Source organism: Carassius gibelio, chromosome A8 (assembly GCF_023724105.1).
Source record: "Carassius gibelio isolate Cgi1373 ecotype wild population from Czech Republic chromosome A8, carGib1.2-hapl.c, whole genome shotgun sequence".
Classification (NCBI taxonomy): domain Eukaryota; kingdom Metazoa; phylum Chordata; class Actinopteri; order Cypriniformes; family Cyprinidae; genus Carassius; species Carassius gibelio.
In genome coordinates this window covers 20,426,973-20,447,731 of record NC_068378.1, presented here as the reverse complement: position 1 = coordinate 20,447,731, position 20,759 = coordinate 20,426,973, and the positions used below count along the sequence as shown (strand labels likewise).

The 20,759-nt window shown below is 35.6% G+C and overlaps 3 protein-coding genes and 1 pseudogene across 4 annotated transcripts; 2 read left to right on the top strand and 2 right to left on the bottom strand.

Moving 5' to 3' along the window:
- Positions 1–307: 307 nt before the first annotated feature.
- Positions 308–7,894, bottom strand: LOC128018831 (DEP domain-containing protein 1A-like). Of its 2 annotated transcripts, XM_052604635.1 has the most exons (12): positions 7,630–7,894; positions 6,961–7,226; positions 6,734–6,866; positions 6,531–6,652; positions 6,028–6,158; positions 5,880–5,927; positions 5,611–5,748; positions 3,736–4,617; positions 2,246–2,418; positions 1,991–2,164; positions 984–1,163; positions 308–822 (listed from the first exon to the last, which is right to left on the bottom strand). In XM_052604635.1, exons 1-12 carry the CDS (start codon positions 7,675–7,677, stop codon positions 679–681), a joined length of 2,439 nt encoding a protein of 812 aa, XP_052460595.1. In that variant the 5' UTR covers positions 7,678–7,894; the 3' UTR covers positions 308–678. The 2 variants fall into 2 exon arrangements, with proteins under 2 accessions (XP_052460595.1, XP_052460596.1); XM_052604636.1 differs by lacking the exon at positions 3,736–4,617 and having other exon boundaries at positions 7,630–7,893.
- A 1,125-nt stretch (positions 7,895–9,019) lies between these two features.
- LOC128018830 (small integral membrane protein 15) lies at positions 9,020–10,153 on the top strand. Its single transcript, XM_052604634.1, has 2 exons — positions 9,020–9,154; positions 9,542–10,153. The coding sequence occupies exon 2, from the start codon at positions 9,573–9,575 to the stop codon at positions 9,795–9,797; it is 225 nt and encodes a 74-aa protein (XP_052460594.1). The 5' UTR covers positions 9,020–9,154; positions 9,542–9,572; the 3' UTR covers positions 9,798–10,153.
- Positions 10,154–11,305: 1,152 nt separating this feature from the next.
- LOC128019156 (NADH dehydrogenase [ubiquinone] 1 alpha subcomplex assembly factor 2-like) lies at positions 11,306–12,543 on the bottom strand (annotated as a pseudogene).
- A 52-nt stretch (positions 12,544–12,595) lies between these two features.
- ercc8 (excision repair cross-complementation group 8) lies at positions 12,596–19,249 on the top strand. Its single transcript, XM_052604628.1, has 12 exons — positions 12,596–12,931; positions 13,484–13,579; positions 13,711–13,812; positions 13,933–14,056; positions 14,579–14,660; positions 15,682–15,750; positions 16,119–16,185; positions 16,754–16,857; positions 17,501–17,625; positions 17,951–18,148; positions 18,290–18,385; positions 19,111–19,249. The coding sequence occupies exons 1-12, from the start codon at positions 12,855–12,857 to the stop codon at positions 19,171–19,173; spliced, it is 1,203 nt and encodes a 400-aa protein (XP_052460588.1). The 5' UTR covers positions 12,596–12,854; the 3' UTR covers positions 19,174–19,249.
- The last annotated feature ends 1,510 nt before the right edge of the window (positions 19,250–20,759 follow it).

Sequence of the window (20,759 nt, the reverse complement as noted above, 5' to 3'; positions counted from 1 at the left end):
ATAAAACATTGATAAAAAAACATAAGCAATGAATAGACAGTACTGTCTAGAAAGAAATATGTACATCTTAAGAAATGACAACGTTAGCACATTTGAGATGGAAAAAACCCCAGTGCAAATTAACCCATACTAGCTTAGTAGCCAGACAAACTCCCACATTACACATAAAACCTATATATTTTTCTTTAGAAGTATAACTGAACATTTTCTGTGCACCTGAATAGCGAAGACATCTGAACATGACACACAAAAGGTGTCCATAGAAAAACAAAGGACTAAAACTGAAACAATGATACAAGACCACAAATAAAATCTTCATTTTTATTTCAAGAAGACATGTAAACAGTATGCTAAGCCAATTTGCATAATATTTGCTGTGGGTCCTCAGATTTTTTTATTGATTCAGTTATTATGACACTGAATATCTGAAAGCTCCCAATAACTTACAGTAGATCACACACCTTAAATAAATAACATTAAAATAGACATGTATTGAAACTGATATAAAAGTCTGATATAAGAAACTTAAAAGACAAAACAAAAAATCACTTCAACAAAAAGTACAGTTCAGATTATACTGATGCGTTCCAGTGTCAGCCCTTTTACTGCAACAGATCAACTGAATGTCTTTTAACCTTAACCAGGCTCCCAAAATAAGATGAGTATTTTAAGAGGTATTCAGTTTCGAATACTGAAGGTTTTGGCTTTCTTGATGCTTAACAGCATTGGCGGTTTAATCTTTGGTTTATCTGCAAAAAGCTGAGCTTCACTCTCTGTTGTGGGAAAACGTCTCAAGTAGATGTCAGGATATTCCTTCTGAAACTGAGAGAAGAACAACAAAAAAAGTCAATTTGCTGTAACAAACAATGAATCAACACTAAATGTCAATTTGTGTTTAATATTAACTGCTAGAGAATAAAGTAATTCAAATGTTTAAGGACTTGAACAGCATGATGTTTATGACAAGTTCAGTAAATAAATACCAGTTTTAGCTTCTTTCTCTTCTCTTTCACAGACATGGTCTTGTCCTTTATGAGACTCTCCAGTAGGTCAGCAAGAGCAGTCTGGGACAAAGAGAGTTTCTGCTCATCAAACTGCTGAGAGCTGATCTGTCTGCAGAATGAGTATGTCGGCATGGCAACACCGGAGCCTCGGAATGTGGTCTGAGATCCAGAACGCATGCAAATGAACGGTGGATAGAAAACAATAATAATGCATGAATAAATGAATAAACAGAGGCATCTGTTTATGTCAGAGGCATTTAGTTTATTGTGGTAACTTAGAACAGATGATTTTGTTTTAACTCAAGGACTGTCTATTCCTTCATCCTCGGGTTGCAAGTTGCTTTAAATTAAAATTATTTAAAATATACACTGCTGTTCAAAGGTTTGGGGTCAGAGGTTTTGTGTGTGTGTTTGTGTGTGTAAAAGGATGCATTCGTTTGATCAAACGTGACCGTTAAAATACTTATAATGTTGCAAAAGTTTTCTAATAAATGCTGCTCTTTTTGAACTTTCTATTCATCAAAGAATTATGAAAAAAATCATCAAGGTTTTCATAAAGATATTAGGCAAAACCAACTGTTTTTAACATTGATAATAATAAGAAATGTTTTTGAGCACCGAATCAGCATATTAGAATGATCTCTGAAGGATCATGGGACACTGAAGACTGGAGTAATGATGTTAAAGATTCAGTTTTGTCATCAGGAATAAATTACACTTAAAATATATTATCATATATTATTTTAAACTATAATAATATTTCACAATATTATCCATTTAACTGTATTTTTGATTAAACAAATGCAGCCTTGATGAGCATAAGAGCTATATCGAAATTTAGTTGATTATAGTTCTATATATTTTGCATTTTGAACAACACTGCTGCTAATATATTACTATTAAAATATATATACACATTTAAATAAGCATTTTTCTAAGAAAAATACAGTGTAAGTTTCATTTCCATGTGGTTTGTCAGGACTCACCAGTGATTTGAGATAACTGATGTGATCTTCCACAGCATTACGCAGGTACACAGGCACCTCCAGGACCTCCTGATGGTGATCCATGAGAAACGATAACAGCCTTGTAGCCAAGAGCTCGTCCAGATCATCCACCTCCTCACAGCTCAACACACACCTAGAGAAAGTCTGCACCAACTGCACACACACACAAAAGCAAATGTATATGCAATGTGCACAACAGAACAGGAAAACAAGATCTACTGGAATCTTCCTAACCAAAGTCCGTGTTTCAATGACATCATGCAGCCGCGGCACGTCCACGTTCTGGCTCAAGCGTGAGATCATTCGCAGAAGTAGCTGTAGTTTGCGGCGGCTGGCGGGCGGCAGGAGTAATGTGCAGAGCTGCAGGGCCTCGATGGCCACCCGCTCCAGTGACGGCTGCAATAAACCTGGAACGTGATGTGTGACCCACATGTAACCGAAATAAACCATAGCACAGGACTAGAAGTTAAATACAACAAGATGAATACACATTAAGTAACCATTAGTGATGATCAAATCACACACATTACTGCCTTCAGCAACACACATTTTACATGCAATTCAATATCCTGCTACGCTTGGACTATCTAAGAGAATTCAAATAACAGTAACTAGTGATAATATACAGTTGTGGTCAACATTTTACATATACTTTGGAAGCATCAGTGACCATTTAAACCTTTTGTAATAGTTGCGTATCCCTCAGCTGTCCTCAGTGTGAAAAGATGAATCTCAAAATCATACAGTCATTGTAGAAATATGCAAAAGACGTTGGAAAATTTGTGGGACCTGAAGGATTTTTCTGAAGAACAGCAGGCAGTTTAACTGTTCAGGACAAACAACGGACTCATGAACAACTATCACAAAACAAAAGATAATAAAAAGCTGGGGATCATCCAGGAAACAACACTGTATTAATAATCAAGCACATGTAAACTTTTTAAAAACTATTATTTTCACTTGTGGACTATATGTAAACATCTTTTGTGTGAAATATCTCATTTAGGTCAGTAGTACTAAATTAACAATAACGTGGATTTTGTATGATCCCTTTTATTTTGGTAAAATAAGTAACATTTTGCAGATGTGTTAAAATTTGACCAAAACTGTATATAATCTATATAAATCTATCTATATCGAGCAACTATATATACAATCGATAGATGTTCTACATGTAAAATTGAAATTAAATTAAATACATTAAATAACCTTCACACAAACACATAAATAAGATATTTTGACATTTAAAATTAGTTTAGAATTATACATCTATTCGTATTACTTACACACTATTTCTTACTTTTATTATTTGTAACAAACACACACACACACACACACACACACTACACCCTGGCCTAACCTTTTTTTTCTTTACCAATAATTGTGCCAAATAAATATTTACTGTAAAAAAAAAAAAAAAATTATATATTTATTATTAGTAGCCAAAGTGTGCAATAGAATTAGTTAGCATTAAAGTGACAGTTCGCCCCAAAATTACAATTCTGTTACGTCGTTCCAAACCTATAAGGAGATATTTAGCAAGAAAATTTGAGCAGCTTTTTTTCCTCCTAAGTATCCACAGTTTTGGAGTGAGTATATTTTTTTTGGGTGAACTATCCCTTTAAGAAATATAATTCATGTTAGGCGGGCACAAACAAGCATGCTCATGCACAAACAGAGAAGCACATCCTCATGGTTCATGTGTGTTTTTCACATGCTCTTACTTTGCTCGGGGTGGCGTGCTAATGGGGCCGAAGGGGGCCAAGTGGGTGCAGGTTTGCTCAGGTCCAGAGAGCTCTGACAGCGTCTGCTAAAGCTCGGACCTGCCCTAATGTCCATGCAACTTCCATGCAAACGGAGCAAACCAGGACCTCTAAGGCCAATGCTGGATGTGGAATCTGGTCTCATTGTAATTTCAGCCACAGGAGCGTGGATGCTAAAGCTGCTAGCACACATCTCTCTATTCTCCTCTATGTCAAACAAGTTACCCATGCTTGTAGGCCGGGCCCTGGAGAATCTCTGGTTGGTTCGGTGAAGATCAGAAGGAAGCTGGGAGCTTGTGTTGTTGCTGGACGTTTGAACACAAGAGTTTATGGACACTGAGGAACCTTGAAGCTCAAATTTGAGGTTTGGGTCTAGAGGAGAATCTGTTTGAGAGGATGATTTATCACTGCTGCAGGACTGTAGGCTTTCAGATGATCTGAGAAGTCTGTTCTTTGAACGGTTATTGACAATTCCCTCCAAAGAGCAACTTCTTGACCGAAGTCTGCCATTTGGGACTTCTGTTTTGAGAGCCTGAGGAATTTCTAGATAGCTACGGTCTAGCCGTTGTCCATCGCTGGCCCTTCTACCTCTGAAAATGGGCTGCTGTGCTTTATGGGTTTCTAACTTGGTCTCTGCTTTTGAACTGAAAACTTCTCTCATGGGCGAATCGGCTTCATCGAAGGCCTCTTTTCTCATTAAGCTCAGCAGGAGGCATTCGGTCGATTTGAACAGGTTGGCAGCGCTCACATATGGGGTTTTGGCTGGCTGCGGGCAGTTGGGTTCCTCCTGGTTTTTACGCTTTCCTCGTTGAGTTTTAGGAGCCATGATGTAGCCACACATAACTAGCAAAGGACCAGACAACAGAACATAAACAACAAACAGGCAGGCAAAGACATTCAAGTTAGCAGACAAGAGTTAGTTTTAAACATCATCTGACACCACAAAAGCACCGCAGTCAGTAGAAACGGCGTGGTGTGACAGTCCACAGCTTGTTCCAACAATATTTTGTATATTAAGACACAGGTAATCCTTTAGGAGGCATTTCCCAGAAAGAGTGAAGTCTGTGAGTGTTAAAACAAACCAAATCTCAAATGACACATCAACCCATTCATCTATATTTCAGGGATTTTTTTTTAAAGAGTGCTTATGTAAATAAATCACTTAACAAACCATACTTACGTATACTGTAAAATAAGTACACTACCATTAAAAAATGTGGGGTCATCATTAATAAAAAAATACAAATAAATTTAGCTCAAAATCCTCTTATTATAAGGGGGCATTAAGTATTTATTTCTTTATTTTTTCTTATGTCAATGTAAAAATGTATACTCACATTAGATGAATACAAATGTTAAAAGTAGAAATTATTAATGGCCACTTTTGATCAATTTAATTTTTAATCAATTTCATTTAATAAATCGTGGCTGAATATAAGAATTAATTTCCAAACAACGACTGCAACAACAACAACAACAAAAAACAATATACTGACTCTTTGATATTTTCTTTGATTCCTGGTACTGCTCGTGAGGGGACTGGCAGATCTGCATGTTTGGTTCAATGTTTGTACGTTAATGAGTCTGTTAAGTGGATTTTTTAAAGTATTTAAAGTGAAGATGATAACTCTGTGGAAGATTGTGCTTTTGCTGCTGCTGCTGCTGAGTCTAGTCAGAGAGCATGCCAGTATTGACCAGGGAGTTCCTGTTGGGCTTTTTTTTTTTACTGTAGTGTACACAGATTTTAAAGGCAAACATATTTTCAATTTTAATGAGACTTGAGGGCAAAATGTGTCTTTAGTGGGGAAAACAATCAAACACATGCTTCATACATACCCAGGATGTTGACAAAGAGTTCATAGAACTGATAAGTAAGCAGTGGCTGAGAAAGACTGTAGAAATAGTCGGAGACTGTTTTAAACACATCCCGCTCAAAGCCTGGGTAAGATGGCTGGTTTGAGTCATACTTTGGCCCTTGATGGGTTAGAAAAATCAATTAGTTATCCATTTGAATAGTTTCATATTTACACGAAAGACAATAAGAGTGTGATATCGGTAGAAAAATTTCAGCTGTATCATTTCATCCCACATGTAATGCAACTTACAGTTCGCAAGACATTTCATGGCAGACAAAACCCAGGGCGGCAAATCATCTACAGAGGGGGGACAAATCAAGAGAAAATTATGTGAAATATGAAAATATGATGTTTGTCTTTTCTTTTTTTTGAACACAATGGCATATATCTAACCTACCTGTCTTATCTTCCAATGAAACGACTCCATGTTTATTGACTTTGGTCATATTATACACAATAAACTGAGGATCGACTTGGGCTGGATCCAAAACATCTTCTAGAGCCCCTGATCCCACCAACTTCTGCAAACTGAGCATTCAAAAGATGATTAGATTTATGTTTTTAATTAATGTTATAAACCCTCTAATAAGAACAGTTAGGCATGTAAAAACACTGCAAAGATGACAATATAGCATAGTCATTTCAGACTCATGTAAATCATACATAAATCACTTCAACATCAACCAGCAGTGACCACTACCAAAAAATGACCATGGTGGACATGCACCAAAGTATAATTTAAAAAAACCTTGCATGTCACATAAATATTAAGCAATACATCAGATTCTCTTTCACTTAATTCTAAGTGACTGCAAACAGGAAGTGCTTTTGCTGCAAAGCTATGTACTACAATGCATGCAAACTATATGAGACAGATGGTGTGGGGGGAGGTGGACTTACTGTGTAAGTGTGACATTCTTCCAGATGACTTGAATGTCGTCCTCTGTGAGTTCCCAGCAGTGCTTCATCTCACCTGAGGATGATCCCATGGCAGATTCTTGTGTTTCTGGATCCACATTTTCCTGTGTGAAATAGAAAGTGGATATTATACACCTGCATTGAAATTTCACATCAACAACACATTTGAAACAATAAAAAATTACCAATATCTCCTTGTCAAAATTCTTAGATCTCCTGAATCTGAAGAAACTCTCCCTGTCCATCATAGATGTGCTTTTTTTCCTCAAAACGGGGGCACGGTTAGGAATGGGCTTCAGTGGAGATGTTGATGGAAACCTGAAACATATTTTAAACCAGAAAACATTGTTTCTTAATTCGTTTTTGGATCACATTTCTTCCAAACCTTTCAAAAACATCCATTTTGTCATACCTGTACAGGTGACTGTTGTCTTCCAGGTCTTCCATGCCCCATCTACCCTTCACATCTTCGATAACATGGTTCTTCAAGAACTTTTTCAGCAGCTGGATTGTCTGATGTCTGGTGACCTCGGGTCCAAAATTGCTGTTGTCCTTCAAGAGTTCATGTAACCAGTCCACAGCTGCTGATGCAGTGAAGCAGTTCATGTAAACTCTGAAGTGCTGCCGGTGCTTCTTCAAAGGCATCCCAGCACGGAAAAGCTTAGTTACTTCATTCCACTGGAAAATAAAGGGTTGATATCACATGAGGAGCTTGCAATCACTTTATTCAAAATTAAATGACTGGTGGAAAATAAAAATAATAATATTGTTATGTTGCTCTTTTTTGATGTTGTTCAAAAGCACAGTTTTACACAGTTAAACACAATTAACATTAAATATACAGTACAAGCAGCAAAAATAAATGATGAAGGGATTGTAAACAGTTTAAATGTGAAGGTATTTTAGCTGAAGGAACAATGAATAAAAAATAAAACACTTCTTTAGTTCACAATTAACAACTCAAAGTTCTTTTTTACATTAAGATATACCGGCATGTGCATGATAAAATCGACATGCAGGTCACTGACCTTGGACACTATCAGCAGACAATATTTGATCAAATAAGGCAGGAGAGACTCACCAGTTTAGTGGCCCTGTATGGACCTGGGGTGACGATGTGGGAACTCATCGAAAAGATCGCGATGTCTTCCTACATATAAGGGAAGGTTTGTTTTTGATTTCTTCCTACATATAAGGGAATGTTTGTTTTTGATTTCTTGAATGCATCCGTAGGCTAAGTATAGATAAACTCCCACGGACTTTTCGTTAACTGTGTAAACAGACAACCTGAGGATGTTTCGAATTTCGATACACACACCCGTTTGAAATAACAACGCGAACTCCTCGGAAGATTGTGATTGGACGGTTTGTTTGGTCACATGATCATTTTGGCGAAAGACATTGGTTGTTCCTTGGTGACAGAATTGGCTGTCAAAATATAGGTCTGAATAATGCTATTTTTCTATTACTCGTCTAAATTGTTGTGGAAAGACTTTAATTTATTTGTTAATGACAATATTGATAAAGAATTTTACTTTGGCAAAATGTATTGTTTTAATTTGTTCATTTAAAGAAAAACTAAATATACTTAATTTTAAAAATGAAATTTAAATGTATTTTCTTTTAATTTACTTAATCCTATCTTGTTAACAGAATGTTATATATGTTAATCATCAAGTCAGATCTTTTTTTGTTTGTTTTGAATGCTAAAAGACAGCATTACTTTCGGACTATTTCTAACGCATGTAATAAGACGGCTTATGAAGTCGTTTAGTATTTTCCCTTGAATATGATGGTGTTCTGTTTAATTATATACCCCATTTGTATTTTTCTAACTGCGTCCTATTTGTTGACGTAATGTTCATATTAAAAAAAAGAAACAAATAAATGCTATTTTTTCCCTTAAAAGAAATGCTCAAGAAAGGTTAATTAACGACATATTATAAATAACATTTTACAAACATTTTATAAACTGCAACTGGTCAAATTTTAAAAACAATAAACTTAAGAAAATGTAAAACACCATGCAAAAGAAAGGCTAATAAACCAAAAAACAACACAAAACCAAAAAAGGGTACGCCTTCACTTGTTTATTATTTGTATTATTTAGCTTATTTATTATAAACATTTCATGCTGCACAAGAAATATGTTAACAACGATAAAATGTAATGGTCAGTTAAGCTGAAATCAAAATAAAATACATTATTGCATTTACTTAAAGAGATTTAAAACTTTTATAGATAAAAATATAGTTTTTATAGTTTCAGGTATATGCAGTTTCTGTCATGAGTTGGACGCACTGATCTATATATATATATATTTATATATATATATATATATATATATATATATATATATATATATATATATATATATATATATATATATATATATATATATATATATATATATATATATATATATATATAAATAACTATATATATTCTATATTATAGATCAGTGGTTTGACGAAAGAAGAAATAACTACAATTCCCACATTGCAATGCAAAACACAAGTTAAGAGTTTCACTTCCGCTTTAAATGCTGTTAGGCGTTTCTGGTGACAGACTCAAAACTGCTCGGCAAATTTTAAACGGTTTATGTGGTGGGTGGTCGTTTTTAGATCATACAGATCATACTAAACAACTTGCTCTATATACTAATATGTATGAAAAGTTACTATGGTGTGATTTTCATTTATTATTGGTGGTGTAAAACAGTTACTAGAAAGCTGTGTTGCTAGCTTTTAGCTGTCAGTGCTATCAGGTTACAATTAAGTGAATATATTTAAATATAAATATGTAAATATATATTTATTGCACAGAATGAACAAGCATAAATCTTTACTCAAAGAAATGCATATTTGCGTGCTAAACTCTCTAGCAATTACAGCAATATTGACTCATAAAATTAATTGGCTTAAAACTTTTGACACATATCACTGACATCCTACATCTGGTGATGCTATTTCGCAACTCTTCTCTCTTTCTAGGATCTGCTGCTGAAGACGGAGTGCAAGGACGATGATTGATATCAAAGCATGGGCAGAATATGTGGTGGAGTGGGCAGCCAAAGACCCCTATGGCTTTCTCACCACGGTTATCCTTGCTTTGACTCCTCTGTTTATCGCCAGTGCTCTTTTGTCATGGAAACTTGCCAAGATGATCGAGGCCAAGGAACGTGAGCAGAAGAAGAAAATAAAACGACAAGAGAATATCGCCAAAGCCAAGAGAGCCAAGAAGGATTGAGCATGTAATGGAGAGGGGCCAATATAATAGATACATGATACATGGCTCTTCTCTTAACCCAGGACAGTGCATATGGGACCTGGAGAAAGACTGGGCTTGAAATAGGCCTTAGTAAACCCTAGAGGGAACATATAATTGAGAATTTACTGATCTCAAAGGCAGGACTGCAATACATTTTTCCAGGATATTATAAATACAGTGGAAAATGCACTGCATTGCTGTGCTATACACCACTGTGCAGTACTCTGCATTCCATTTTTTTATTTGGTTTGATCGTTTTTTTAAGTTGAATCCACAAACACCTAAATTATGTTTTTTTAAAATAGTAATAAAAAAACATGAATTTTGACTCAAAACTGTCTGATATCTGTGATTTCTACTGTACTCTTGGATCTTAACCACATTATTTTATAGTTATCTTATTTTTTTGTTTTAAATTATATAAAATGTTCAATTTGGGTTCAAAAATAAACATTCAGTACATCTGAGATGTAATTTTGATTAAACTAAATGCATAAAATGTTCTACTATTGATATGATTTTGAAACAATCCTCAAGCGGACCTCTCAAAAAATCAGCAGCATGTCTTTTTTTCCATTACATCATTCTACAATACATTTCAGTGATGTTAAAAGAATAGTTGCCCAGAAATATAATTTTACTCACCCTCGGGCCATATAAGATGTAGATGATTTTGTTTCTTCATTGGAACAGATTTGGAGAAATTTAGCATTTATTCACTTGCTCACCATTGGATCCTCAACAGTCAATGGGTGCCGTCAGAATGAGATTTCAAACATCACCATAATCTCCAGTCCATCAATTAACATCTTGTGAAGTGAAAGCAACATGTTTGTAAGTTAACATTACAACAACACAACTTTAAAGTTTTTGCTTTAAAGTCCATAATCAGTAATAAAACTTCCTCAGGTGAAAAATCCCCATCCCCTGTTGTCCTCTTACATCAAAATCAATTGACATATTTTTTAGAACAGTTTTGGCAGTTCAAAAAATTCAGACTAGACAACTATCCCATTGGAGAAAGCAATATTATGGATAGAGGGCATGTATTTTAGCCAGAAGCAAAGTTAAAAACATGTCAACGATGAATTTATTACAAAGCACCGCTTTTAACTTCACAATACTTTTTTATGTTGTATTATCATGTTTTTATCATCTGTTTGAATTCTGACAACACCCATCATTCTTAACTGCAAAGGACTCATTGGTGAACAAATGATGTAATGCTAAATTTCTCTACATCCTGGATGACCTGTGAGTGAGTCAATTTTTAGCATTTTTTTTTTTCATTTTTTGGGTGAACTATTTCTTTAAACGTATTAGTCATCACTTGAAGTGTTTCTCAACTGTCTCCAGAAAACCAGTACTGAACATTTCTATAATATTTTAATATGTGTTGAGATGTGGTTAAAAAAATCAGCAGAACTACTAAATCATTTAAATTGCAATTTTACTTGAAAACAGCAAAGGAGGTTTCAAAATTGAGCCTATTTTTTGCCTCCTGGAGGTGTCCATGACCTAGGCTGGAATGTGTTGGCAGTGCTTATGGGATCCTCACTGAATTCAGTCTGTCCAAACTGTGTTGCAGAGGCATGACCTTTGACCTGAGTCTGAACAGGTTGGGCCACCAAACCTTCCTCATACTCTTTGGCCTGCAGGGTTCATCCCTCTCCTCTGCGTCTGAACCTCTGATTTTGATCTGTTCCCTGTAATGTTAATTGTGTAACAACATCTATAGAGGGCCACAGACACGTTAACACAACACTTCCAATAATACATTCATTACAACATTACTGGCTACAGAACTGTCATTTCATTTTAATATATAATAAAAAGAAAATGTACAACATTTCTGCTCTTAAATGTTTTTGTTTCATTTGTATTTTTAGACATTATTAATACCTCTATTGTAGGTGGCTGTTTCCACCTGCCTCTGATCCAAGCTAAGGGGAAAAAGACGAGAGATAGGGATGTTAAACAAGGAACTTAGTTAATATATCATTTGGAAATATATATGAAATCATTTAAATTTTAAAGTTAAGTACAATATGATATAACATCTAATAATTGGCTTATGACAAATATCCTATTTACTAAGGTCAGTTTTCAAATATGCAAACAGTTTTAGATTAGAAAGATAATACAGAAACAATCTGAACTGAAATATTTGGTTGAATTTACATTATCGTAAAAATATAATATTTTTTTCATTAATGTAGTCTTTATTACCATCCGATTCAGAAGGAATTCTTCCTTCTATGTACTCAAACTCTTTTGGATTGGTTGGTTCTACTAGACGTCTTGGCCAGATGAGCCTTCCTGAAGAAGACAAGGCATTGGGTTTATTTAAACCATAAAATTAAACAACAAAAAAATAAGTTATTAATAAGTATATATATTATAAGTTGTTTATTTTAAGCATTAATATAATACATTTTCATTATATGAATAAATCTCAAAACCAATAACAATTTATAAACATTGTTGTTATTATTTTGCCTTTATATTAATAAACATGACCTTTTTTAAACTTTTTTTTTCATCACATTTGTTTTATTATTTCTTCTTTAGCATACATTACATAAAATGTATCAACAATACATGCAAAGTCAACAGAACTAATGGAAGATAAGGAAAGATACAAAAAAAAAAAGAAAAAAAGAAACAAAAATACAAGATATGACCACATTTGCTTTGAATCGTAGGTTACACAATTACCTAGCATTAATGCTCTCGTGTGATTGGTTCTTGCTAACGCTCTGACCAATCAGAGTTCGCGTTGTAGACACGTCACAATATGGCTGCCTCCTTTCTTACAACGTACACAACAATCATGTCTAAAAGCTGAAATATATCGTTTACATTTCGCGTGTTGTGCAAAATGAATTTGTTTAGTTTAAAAACGCGGTTTTACAGGCTAAAAAATGGCCACTCGAAAACTTTGGCAAAAGACTGTAAACATACATCTGTTCTAATTATTTCACTCTGACATCAAAATACACAAATAAGCATAAACGCTTCAATGTTTCTACAACGATGTTAAGTTTTCTATATGCCAGGCAATCAGGGGTTGACGACCCAGTTCGTCTGAGACGGGCAGAGTCTACAAGAAGGTAATGCTGTAATGTTTTTTTCCCCAGATGTTTCTTCTTGAAGAACCAAATACAAATAGTGAAAAAGTGTTATTATTAGTCATTAATACAAAAAAGGTGCGCACATCCCACAAACCCAAACAGGGCTCAGGTGCAGGACAAAGGAGTCAAACTGAAAAGAAAAAAAAACACGTAATGTCCGTACACTGATAAATGTAGCAGTTATATCAGTGTGCAGAAATTACGTATTATTATTATTTTTTTCAGTTTGACTCATTTTTCCTGCACCTGAGCCCTGTTTGGGTTTGTGGGATGTGCGCACCATTTTTTTTGTATTTATGACAAATATTAACACTTTTTCACTATTTGTATTTTGGTGCAGTGTAATAATGTTAAGATTAATTGTGTTACATTTGCTTGCATAATTATGTATTATGTATAGAGGAAAATGTTGGACTAGCATACAACTTTTTAAAAACGTTTTTAAATAAATACTTTTATTTTGACATCAAATATATCTAAAAAGTCACTGAAAAAAGTGGCACAAAGCACTCTCGTATTCTGTATCTTTAGGGTGCTGAGTCTGGAGTTGAACCACAACAGAGATGTTGATCGTATTCATGGCAATGGAATTAACACTCTGGACATTGAGGTTATTGATGGAAGATAGTAAGTGTACTTTAACCATAGAATTCACATTTACATATTTATGTATTTGATGCACAATTATTTTCTAGTGATGACTCTATATAACAAAGAGACAATAATTACAGCAAATGTCTGGCCTTTTTGCATTCCAGTATGTTGTCAGGTGGATCCGATGGCGTAATTGTGATCTATGACTTGGAAAACAACAGCAAGAAGCCTCAATACACTTGCAAAGCAATCTGCACAGTGGGCAGGTCAGTATGATCATTCACAGTGATCCAGTGATCACCAGAAGGCGGCAGTATGATATTTTCAGATTTTAATGCATGCTTACATGTTAGGTGTGACTTTCACATCTTTGTTTTTCTGTGAAGATCCAGTCGGCATGTGCATAAATTCAGCGTTGAAACAGTGCAGTGGTACCCACATGACACTGGTATGTTTGTATCCAGTTCATTCGACAAAACCATGAAAGTATGGGACACAGAAACTCTTAAGGTGTGTGTATGTCCTTGTCCTCGAGATTACTCATTAATTCTGTTATAATATTTAGTGAATAATATATATATTGCTATTTTCATTTCTGGTTAGATGCTAACTGCATTTCATTTGCTTTGTCCTTGTTCTTTAAACAATGACAATATTGTTGAATCTATTCTAAGTTTACATGACCACCTGCTTTTACCCAGTCCACAAATTCCCCATAGTGTTTACAAAAAAACAATTTAGCCAACCATTCCACAGCTGAACGCAGTAAGCAACTGTGGAAGCACCAATCTGCTCAAACAGTGGCTGTTTTGTGGTGTCAAATGTCCCTTATCTATTGGCCATTCATCTGGTATTTGCATTGTAACTGACACACAGGAATGGTGCTCAAGCAACATTCAATGCCTTTTGCTCCCTTAAGCACATCTGACATGGGTGTATATATGTGTATATTCCTTTTAGAATATTATTCTTCACATTAAATTTCATTGAATATGCATGATTATTTATAAATGAAGTATTGATTTATTTCAGCCAGCTGAGGAGTTCCAGTTTGATGGCAATGTCTACTGTCACCACATGTCTCCTGTAGCCAGGAAACACAGTCTTGTAGCAGGTGTGTTCTCTGACCAAACCAAACCTTCTGCATGTGGCTGTTCTTTTGCAGTTCTGAGCACTAATTACTCTTTGATTTGATTCCTTTGTGTCCTTGTTTCAATCACATGTTAATAATCTAGAAGCCTTGGAGCTGTAGAGTTGCACATTCAAAGCTCGTACATCTTCAGATGGCCTTAAAAAAAGAGTTTATTGCTAAAATGCCCTTTAGATGGACGTTCATATCTGCTCTAGAAAATTATTTAGGTTAAAGTGGAAGAATTAAGAGAACTTTATCATCATTATCATTAAATGGGGAGACAGCGAAACACTTCCTGCTTTAGATATGAGAAGTGAGGAATCCAGGCACTTATCTCCTAATCAAGAAGGACAGGTTATGAACACCTCAATGTCCCATTGTCTCCTTTTCTCTTTCTTTTTGCTTTTGTTTCTCTCACTGCCAGAGTTTCAATAATTAATTACCCCACATCCAATTTTTTTTATTTTTCTTAATAATCTTCCATAGTATAAGTAAGCAGTGACATGCTGCTGTTTAAATGCTGAAAACCAAATACAACCTTTTCTATAGTATCATATTTATCATAAGTTGGGATCTGCCCTCATTCATACTTTTTGTACATATGATCAGTCTTTTTGTCTTCACTGGATTATCTTTACAGGGTAAACAGCTACCAGAAAAATGACGTCAAGTGTGACATCAAAGACCTTACAGAATTTTGCAGAACTTCATGCATGTCAAAAATTATTAATCCCGGGTGCTCTCTGAGTGTTTGAGGCATGGTTCACATTAAAATTTCTCAGAACCATTTTAAGATCTTTTTCAACATTTTCCCAAAATAATTTCTATTCCAGAAAAATAAATCTTATAAAATAACAAAACATTGTGCCATTACATATAACATATATTGATGTGTTCAGTGCATTTTTCCCTTAACACTGGGCTCAAAACTCCTACAGTAAGAGTGTGTCTGAGCTATAGTGTTATTCTTCTCACTCAGCTCTATTGTACTCTGTGTTGGCAGTTGGTACCAAGGACCCCAAAGTGCAGCTTTGTGATCTGAAGTCTGGGTCGCGCATCCACATCCTTCAGGGTGAGTAATGCTTGTTGTTTCTGAATGGAGACAGCCCTGGTGAAGGGTGATTGTTCTCTCTTAAAGGCCAAAGGCTCAAATGTTTTGAACAGACATGGGTTATTAAACCTTGGCTGTATTAGCAGCAACTTTCCCCAGAAGGTTAAAAAAAACACCATTTATTTGCGATAGAAATCTTTTGTGAAATATTAGAACGGTTACACAAATGTTCAACATAAAATTTTGAGCTATTTAAAGTGTCCTTGCTGAATAAATATATACTTTTCCTTTAAAAACAACTTAATGACCCAGTACTTTTGAATGGTAGTATACAAACATTCAGAGCTGGTTAAAGTGTCGGTTATCGTGAAACAAGTTTTCCCTGACAGGTCACAGGGGTGAGATCCTCTCAGTCAGATGGTCTCCACGATACGATCACATCCTGGCCACAGCCAGGTAAGCTCTTCCACACCTGCACAAATGTCAATGCGCTCCCCTTTCCTTTGCTACTATAACAATAAATAGCCACATCTTGTGCTATATGATGCAGTTTTTTTTATCTATTGAGGATTCTTTAGTCATTTAAAGCCTTTTGGTTATTATGGTAAGTTGTAAATTTAGTTTTTTCTATATTCAAGTCACATGCAGTTCACATGCATCAGTAGATTCAGCACTCATCTTCACTTCGCATAATGTGAGTGAATGAGAGTGAGATAATAAGCCATTGTGGACTTTTAAAACTGTCTTTCCTGCCTGGAAAATGAAGAAAACCGCTGTGTGGGACAGCCTTCTGCAAGATTTTTTGTAGGATGACTTTCAGGCATTTTGGCATCTGTTTTGTTTGGCATCTATTTCCCAAATGAGATTGTCGATGATAGCCTTATTTAGATGTTAGCATTTTAGCATTACATGAACAGAGGGATCGAACTTTAAGGCCAGTTCTGAATCTGACCTGACCATCTGAAAGTGATTTATTCATCTTGTATTATTGCTATTAACTCTTGTGCAATGGGTTTCCGGATAGCACTGACAGTAGGGTCCGTATCTGGGATGTGAGAAGAGCCTCTGGGAGTCTTTTTACTTTGGACCAGCACAATGGGGACAAATCCAAGGCCTCATCTGAAGCAGGTGAAAGCACACTTGTTTCATCAAGCCTCATGAGAATAAATGTGTTGTAATTTTTATATGAACGCCAATCTGTTGTGATCAGTTAAATTCGTACTTAAAAACATTCCAGAGCTAATTGATGTAGCTGTACTGAAAATATAATTTACTGCTTGCATTCTGTAAAATGCTTTTTTATGTGGCTGAATATTGTTACTTAAATAGTATATAAGATTTGATATGTAATTTTACAGCAGGTTCAAGTATTGTAGAGATATCAAACTGTGTGTAAAAGATGCTGACAGCTCATATTGCAGCATCAGACAAAAGAGATGTTTATATGTCTGTAATCACCCTCATTATACTTCTATATATTTTCACAGAAATCAAATAAAAGTAAAATTCTTACACACAGACACACATAAATATGTAGTCCATTTAATATGCAAATTAATATTATATACATATAGTATTACATAATTACATATATGTATTATACATATATAAAATAATGAATATTATACACTATAATTTAAATGTGAATATATATTTGTGCATTTTATTTGTAGATTATTATACAATGCAAATATATTTCTTATGTATTATATTTATTATTTGTAAAATATAATATAAATATATATAAATTATGTAAATATATTACTTCCAGTGAACACAGCACACAATGGGCGAGTGAATGGATTGTGCTTTACAGCTGATGGACTTCATCTCCTCACTACTGGGACGGATGATCGCATGCGCCTGTGGAACAGTGCCACAGGGGAAAACACATTAGTGAGTAGCAGTTAGGGCTGTTTGAAGACTTTTTTAAATACCTAATATCTGTTTTGTATAAGAGTATATCAAGAATTATATTTTGAGCCTGTGTTCTTGCATCAAAAGGAATAAGTCTTCTCTCATGAGTGTTACTGGCCTTCTGTGGATCAAAAGAGGTTATTCCAAAAGACAGAATGTTACCAGACATGAAAACAAGATAAAATCATTTGAAGTCACTCACGTGTTTTTTCTTTGTTAATGGCAAGAAATATGTTGGGTATGCACATTTTCATTTGCTAAGTTGTTCTATTGTTGCTAATAAATTGTTTTTTCTCATCAATAGGTGAATTATGGGAAGGTTGTGAATGAGAGTCGCAAAGGCCTCAAGTTTACCGTATCGAGGGGCTGCAGTCCGGAGTTTGTGTTTGTGCCATGTGGCAGTGCGGTAGCAGTGTACGGGCTTCACTCAGGAGAGCTGATCACTATGTTAAGGGGACATTATAATAACGTAGACTGCTGTGAGTTCCACCCAGACTATCAGGTAATGTTGATCCTGATTATTTGCTTAGCAGTTAGTCTTTACTGATAAACTAAACAAACTAAACAATTGAAAGCTTCTGAGGTCTTGTAATTATTTAATGAGACTCATTACTGACTGTGAATCTGTGGGCTGTGTATTTAGGAGCTGTACAGTGGAGGTAAAGATTGTAACATCCTGGCCTGGGTGCCAGTGCTGAGACAGCCTGACATTGAGGATGATGAAACCAACTCTAAACGGGTAAAACAGTTAAAGACATTCTTTAATATAAAATGTATTGGATATTTAATTATCTCTTATTTAGATTTTAAAAAATGGGAAGTTGATTGAATTAATGGTGCATCTTTATAACGAATTCAGTGTGTTGTGGATCAGCTGTTGATATCTTTACAGATCTGCAGGTTTGGTTTAGGTGGGGCAGAACATGAATCCAAATTTGTGCATCACGTAAACACATTTTGCAACCTTGCTCACGTCCCTCAGCCAATAGATAAGATCAGATGAGCTGAGCCCTTTAAGGCATGTGTTCAGCCGCGATTGCTGTCAGTCATGGTATACATGGGATGTGCATGTTAGCTGCAGTCACATCTTGATGGCTTGTAGTTTATCAGTCACTCTGTTTTGTGTTTTAACATCCTGCGCTACAAGTTTTTCTGGAAAAGAAAATCTTGTACACATTTAAATAATTGTAAATAAATAATTGCATCACTGCATTACTGATGCACACATAGTAGGTACCGGTGTTAGAAATTACGTAGCTTAGTTTTATATATATATATTTTTAACTTTTTTTTTTTTGCAATAATAGCTGGAATTTATTTAGCCATGACTCACAAACTTATATATGCAAATATATGCTCTGTATCATTTAAACAATAATTAAACATCACTGAACTGAATTGTGTAGGCTTAATAATGATTAAATGTTTAATGTTTCTGAATATTCTGGATACATATTTTCACAGGGTGGAACACAAGCTGCTATCAATCCTGCTTTCGAAGATGCCTGGAGCAGTGATGAAGACTGACAGAGCAAGGAACCCATCAAGCGTGTTTTTTTTCTTTCTTTTAATAAATATCCAAATTAAACTACTCTATACATTCCTTCAGAGGTAAATGTACTCTTGCTGCATTCTGTTGCATATTGCATCAATGGATGGCCACGATGTGAATGGACATAAAAAAGTCTGATGGATGTCGAGTATTTCCATTGGTTGTCACCTACTGATCTGCCTGTGGATTTTAAGATTTACATTGTCTTGAGCATTACATTTCTGCAGGATTTCACATTGATGTGAACTACAAGTTCTCATATCTTTAGAACCAATAAATACCAAGGTTAAGTGAAAAAAAATACTTTGTGATTATGCTGAACATTCACTTACCTAAAGGATTATTAGGAACACCTGTTCAATTTCTCATTAATGCAATTATCTAATCAACCAATCGCATGGCAGTTGCTTCAATGCATTTGGGGGTGTGGTCCTGGTCAAGACAATCTCCTGAACTCCAAACTGAATGTCAGAATGGGAAAGAAAGGTGATTTAAGCAATTTTGAGCGTCACATGGTTGCAGACGGGCCGGTCTGAGTATTTCACAATCTGCTCAGTTAATGGGATTTTCACGCACAACCATTTCTAGGGTTTACAAAGAATGGTGTGAAAAGAGAAAAACATTCAGTATGCGGCAGTCCTGTGGACAAAAATGCCTTATTGATGCTAGAGGTCAGAGGAGAATGGTCCAACTGATTCAAGCTGATAGAGGAGCAACTTTGACTGAAATAACCACTCGTTACAACCGAGGTATGCAGCAAAGCATTTGTAAAGCCACAACACGCACAATCTTGAGGCGGATGGGCTACAACAACAGAAGACCCCACCGGGTACCACTCATCTCCACTACAAATAGGAAAAAGAGGCTACAATTTGCACGAGCTCACCAAAATTGGACAGTTGAAGACTGGAAAAAATGTTGCCTGGTCTGATGAGTCTCGATTTCTGTTGAGACATTCAGATGATAGAGTCAGAATTTGGCGTAAACAGAAGGAGAACATGGATCCATCATGCCTTGTTATCACTGTGCAGGCTGGTGGTGGTGGTGTAATGGTGTGGGGGATGTTTTCTTGGCACACTTTAGGCCCCTTAGTGGCAATAGGACATTGTTTAAATGCCACGGCCTTCCTGAGCATTGTTTCTGACCATGTCCGTCCCTTTATGACCACCTCTTCTATCAGCTTGAATCAGTCGGCCTGTTCTCCTGGGAAGTTGTGGCCTAGTGGTTATAGAGTTTGATTCCTAACCCTAGGGTTGTGGGTTCGAATCTCGGGCTGGCAATAACACGACTTAGGTGCCCTTGAGCAAGGCATCGAACCCCCAGCATAAATGGCTGCCCACTGCTCCGGGTGTGTGTGTTCACAGTGTGGTTGTGTTCACTGCTCTGTGTGTGTGCACTTTGGATGGGTTAAAAGCAGAGCACAAATTCTGAGTATAGGTCACTATACTTGACTGAACATCACGTCATTTTTCACTTTCACTTTCATGTACCCATCCTCTGATGGCTACTTCCAGCAGGATAATGCACCATGTCACAAAGCTCGAATCACTTCAGATTGGTT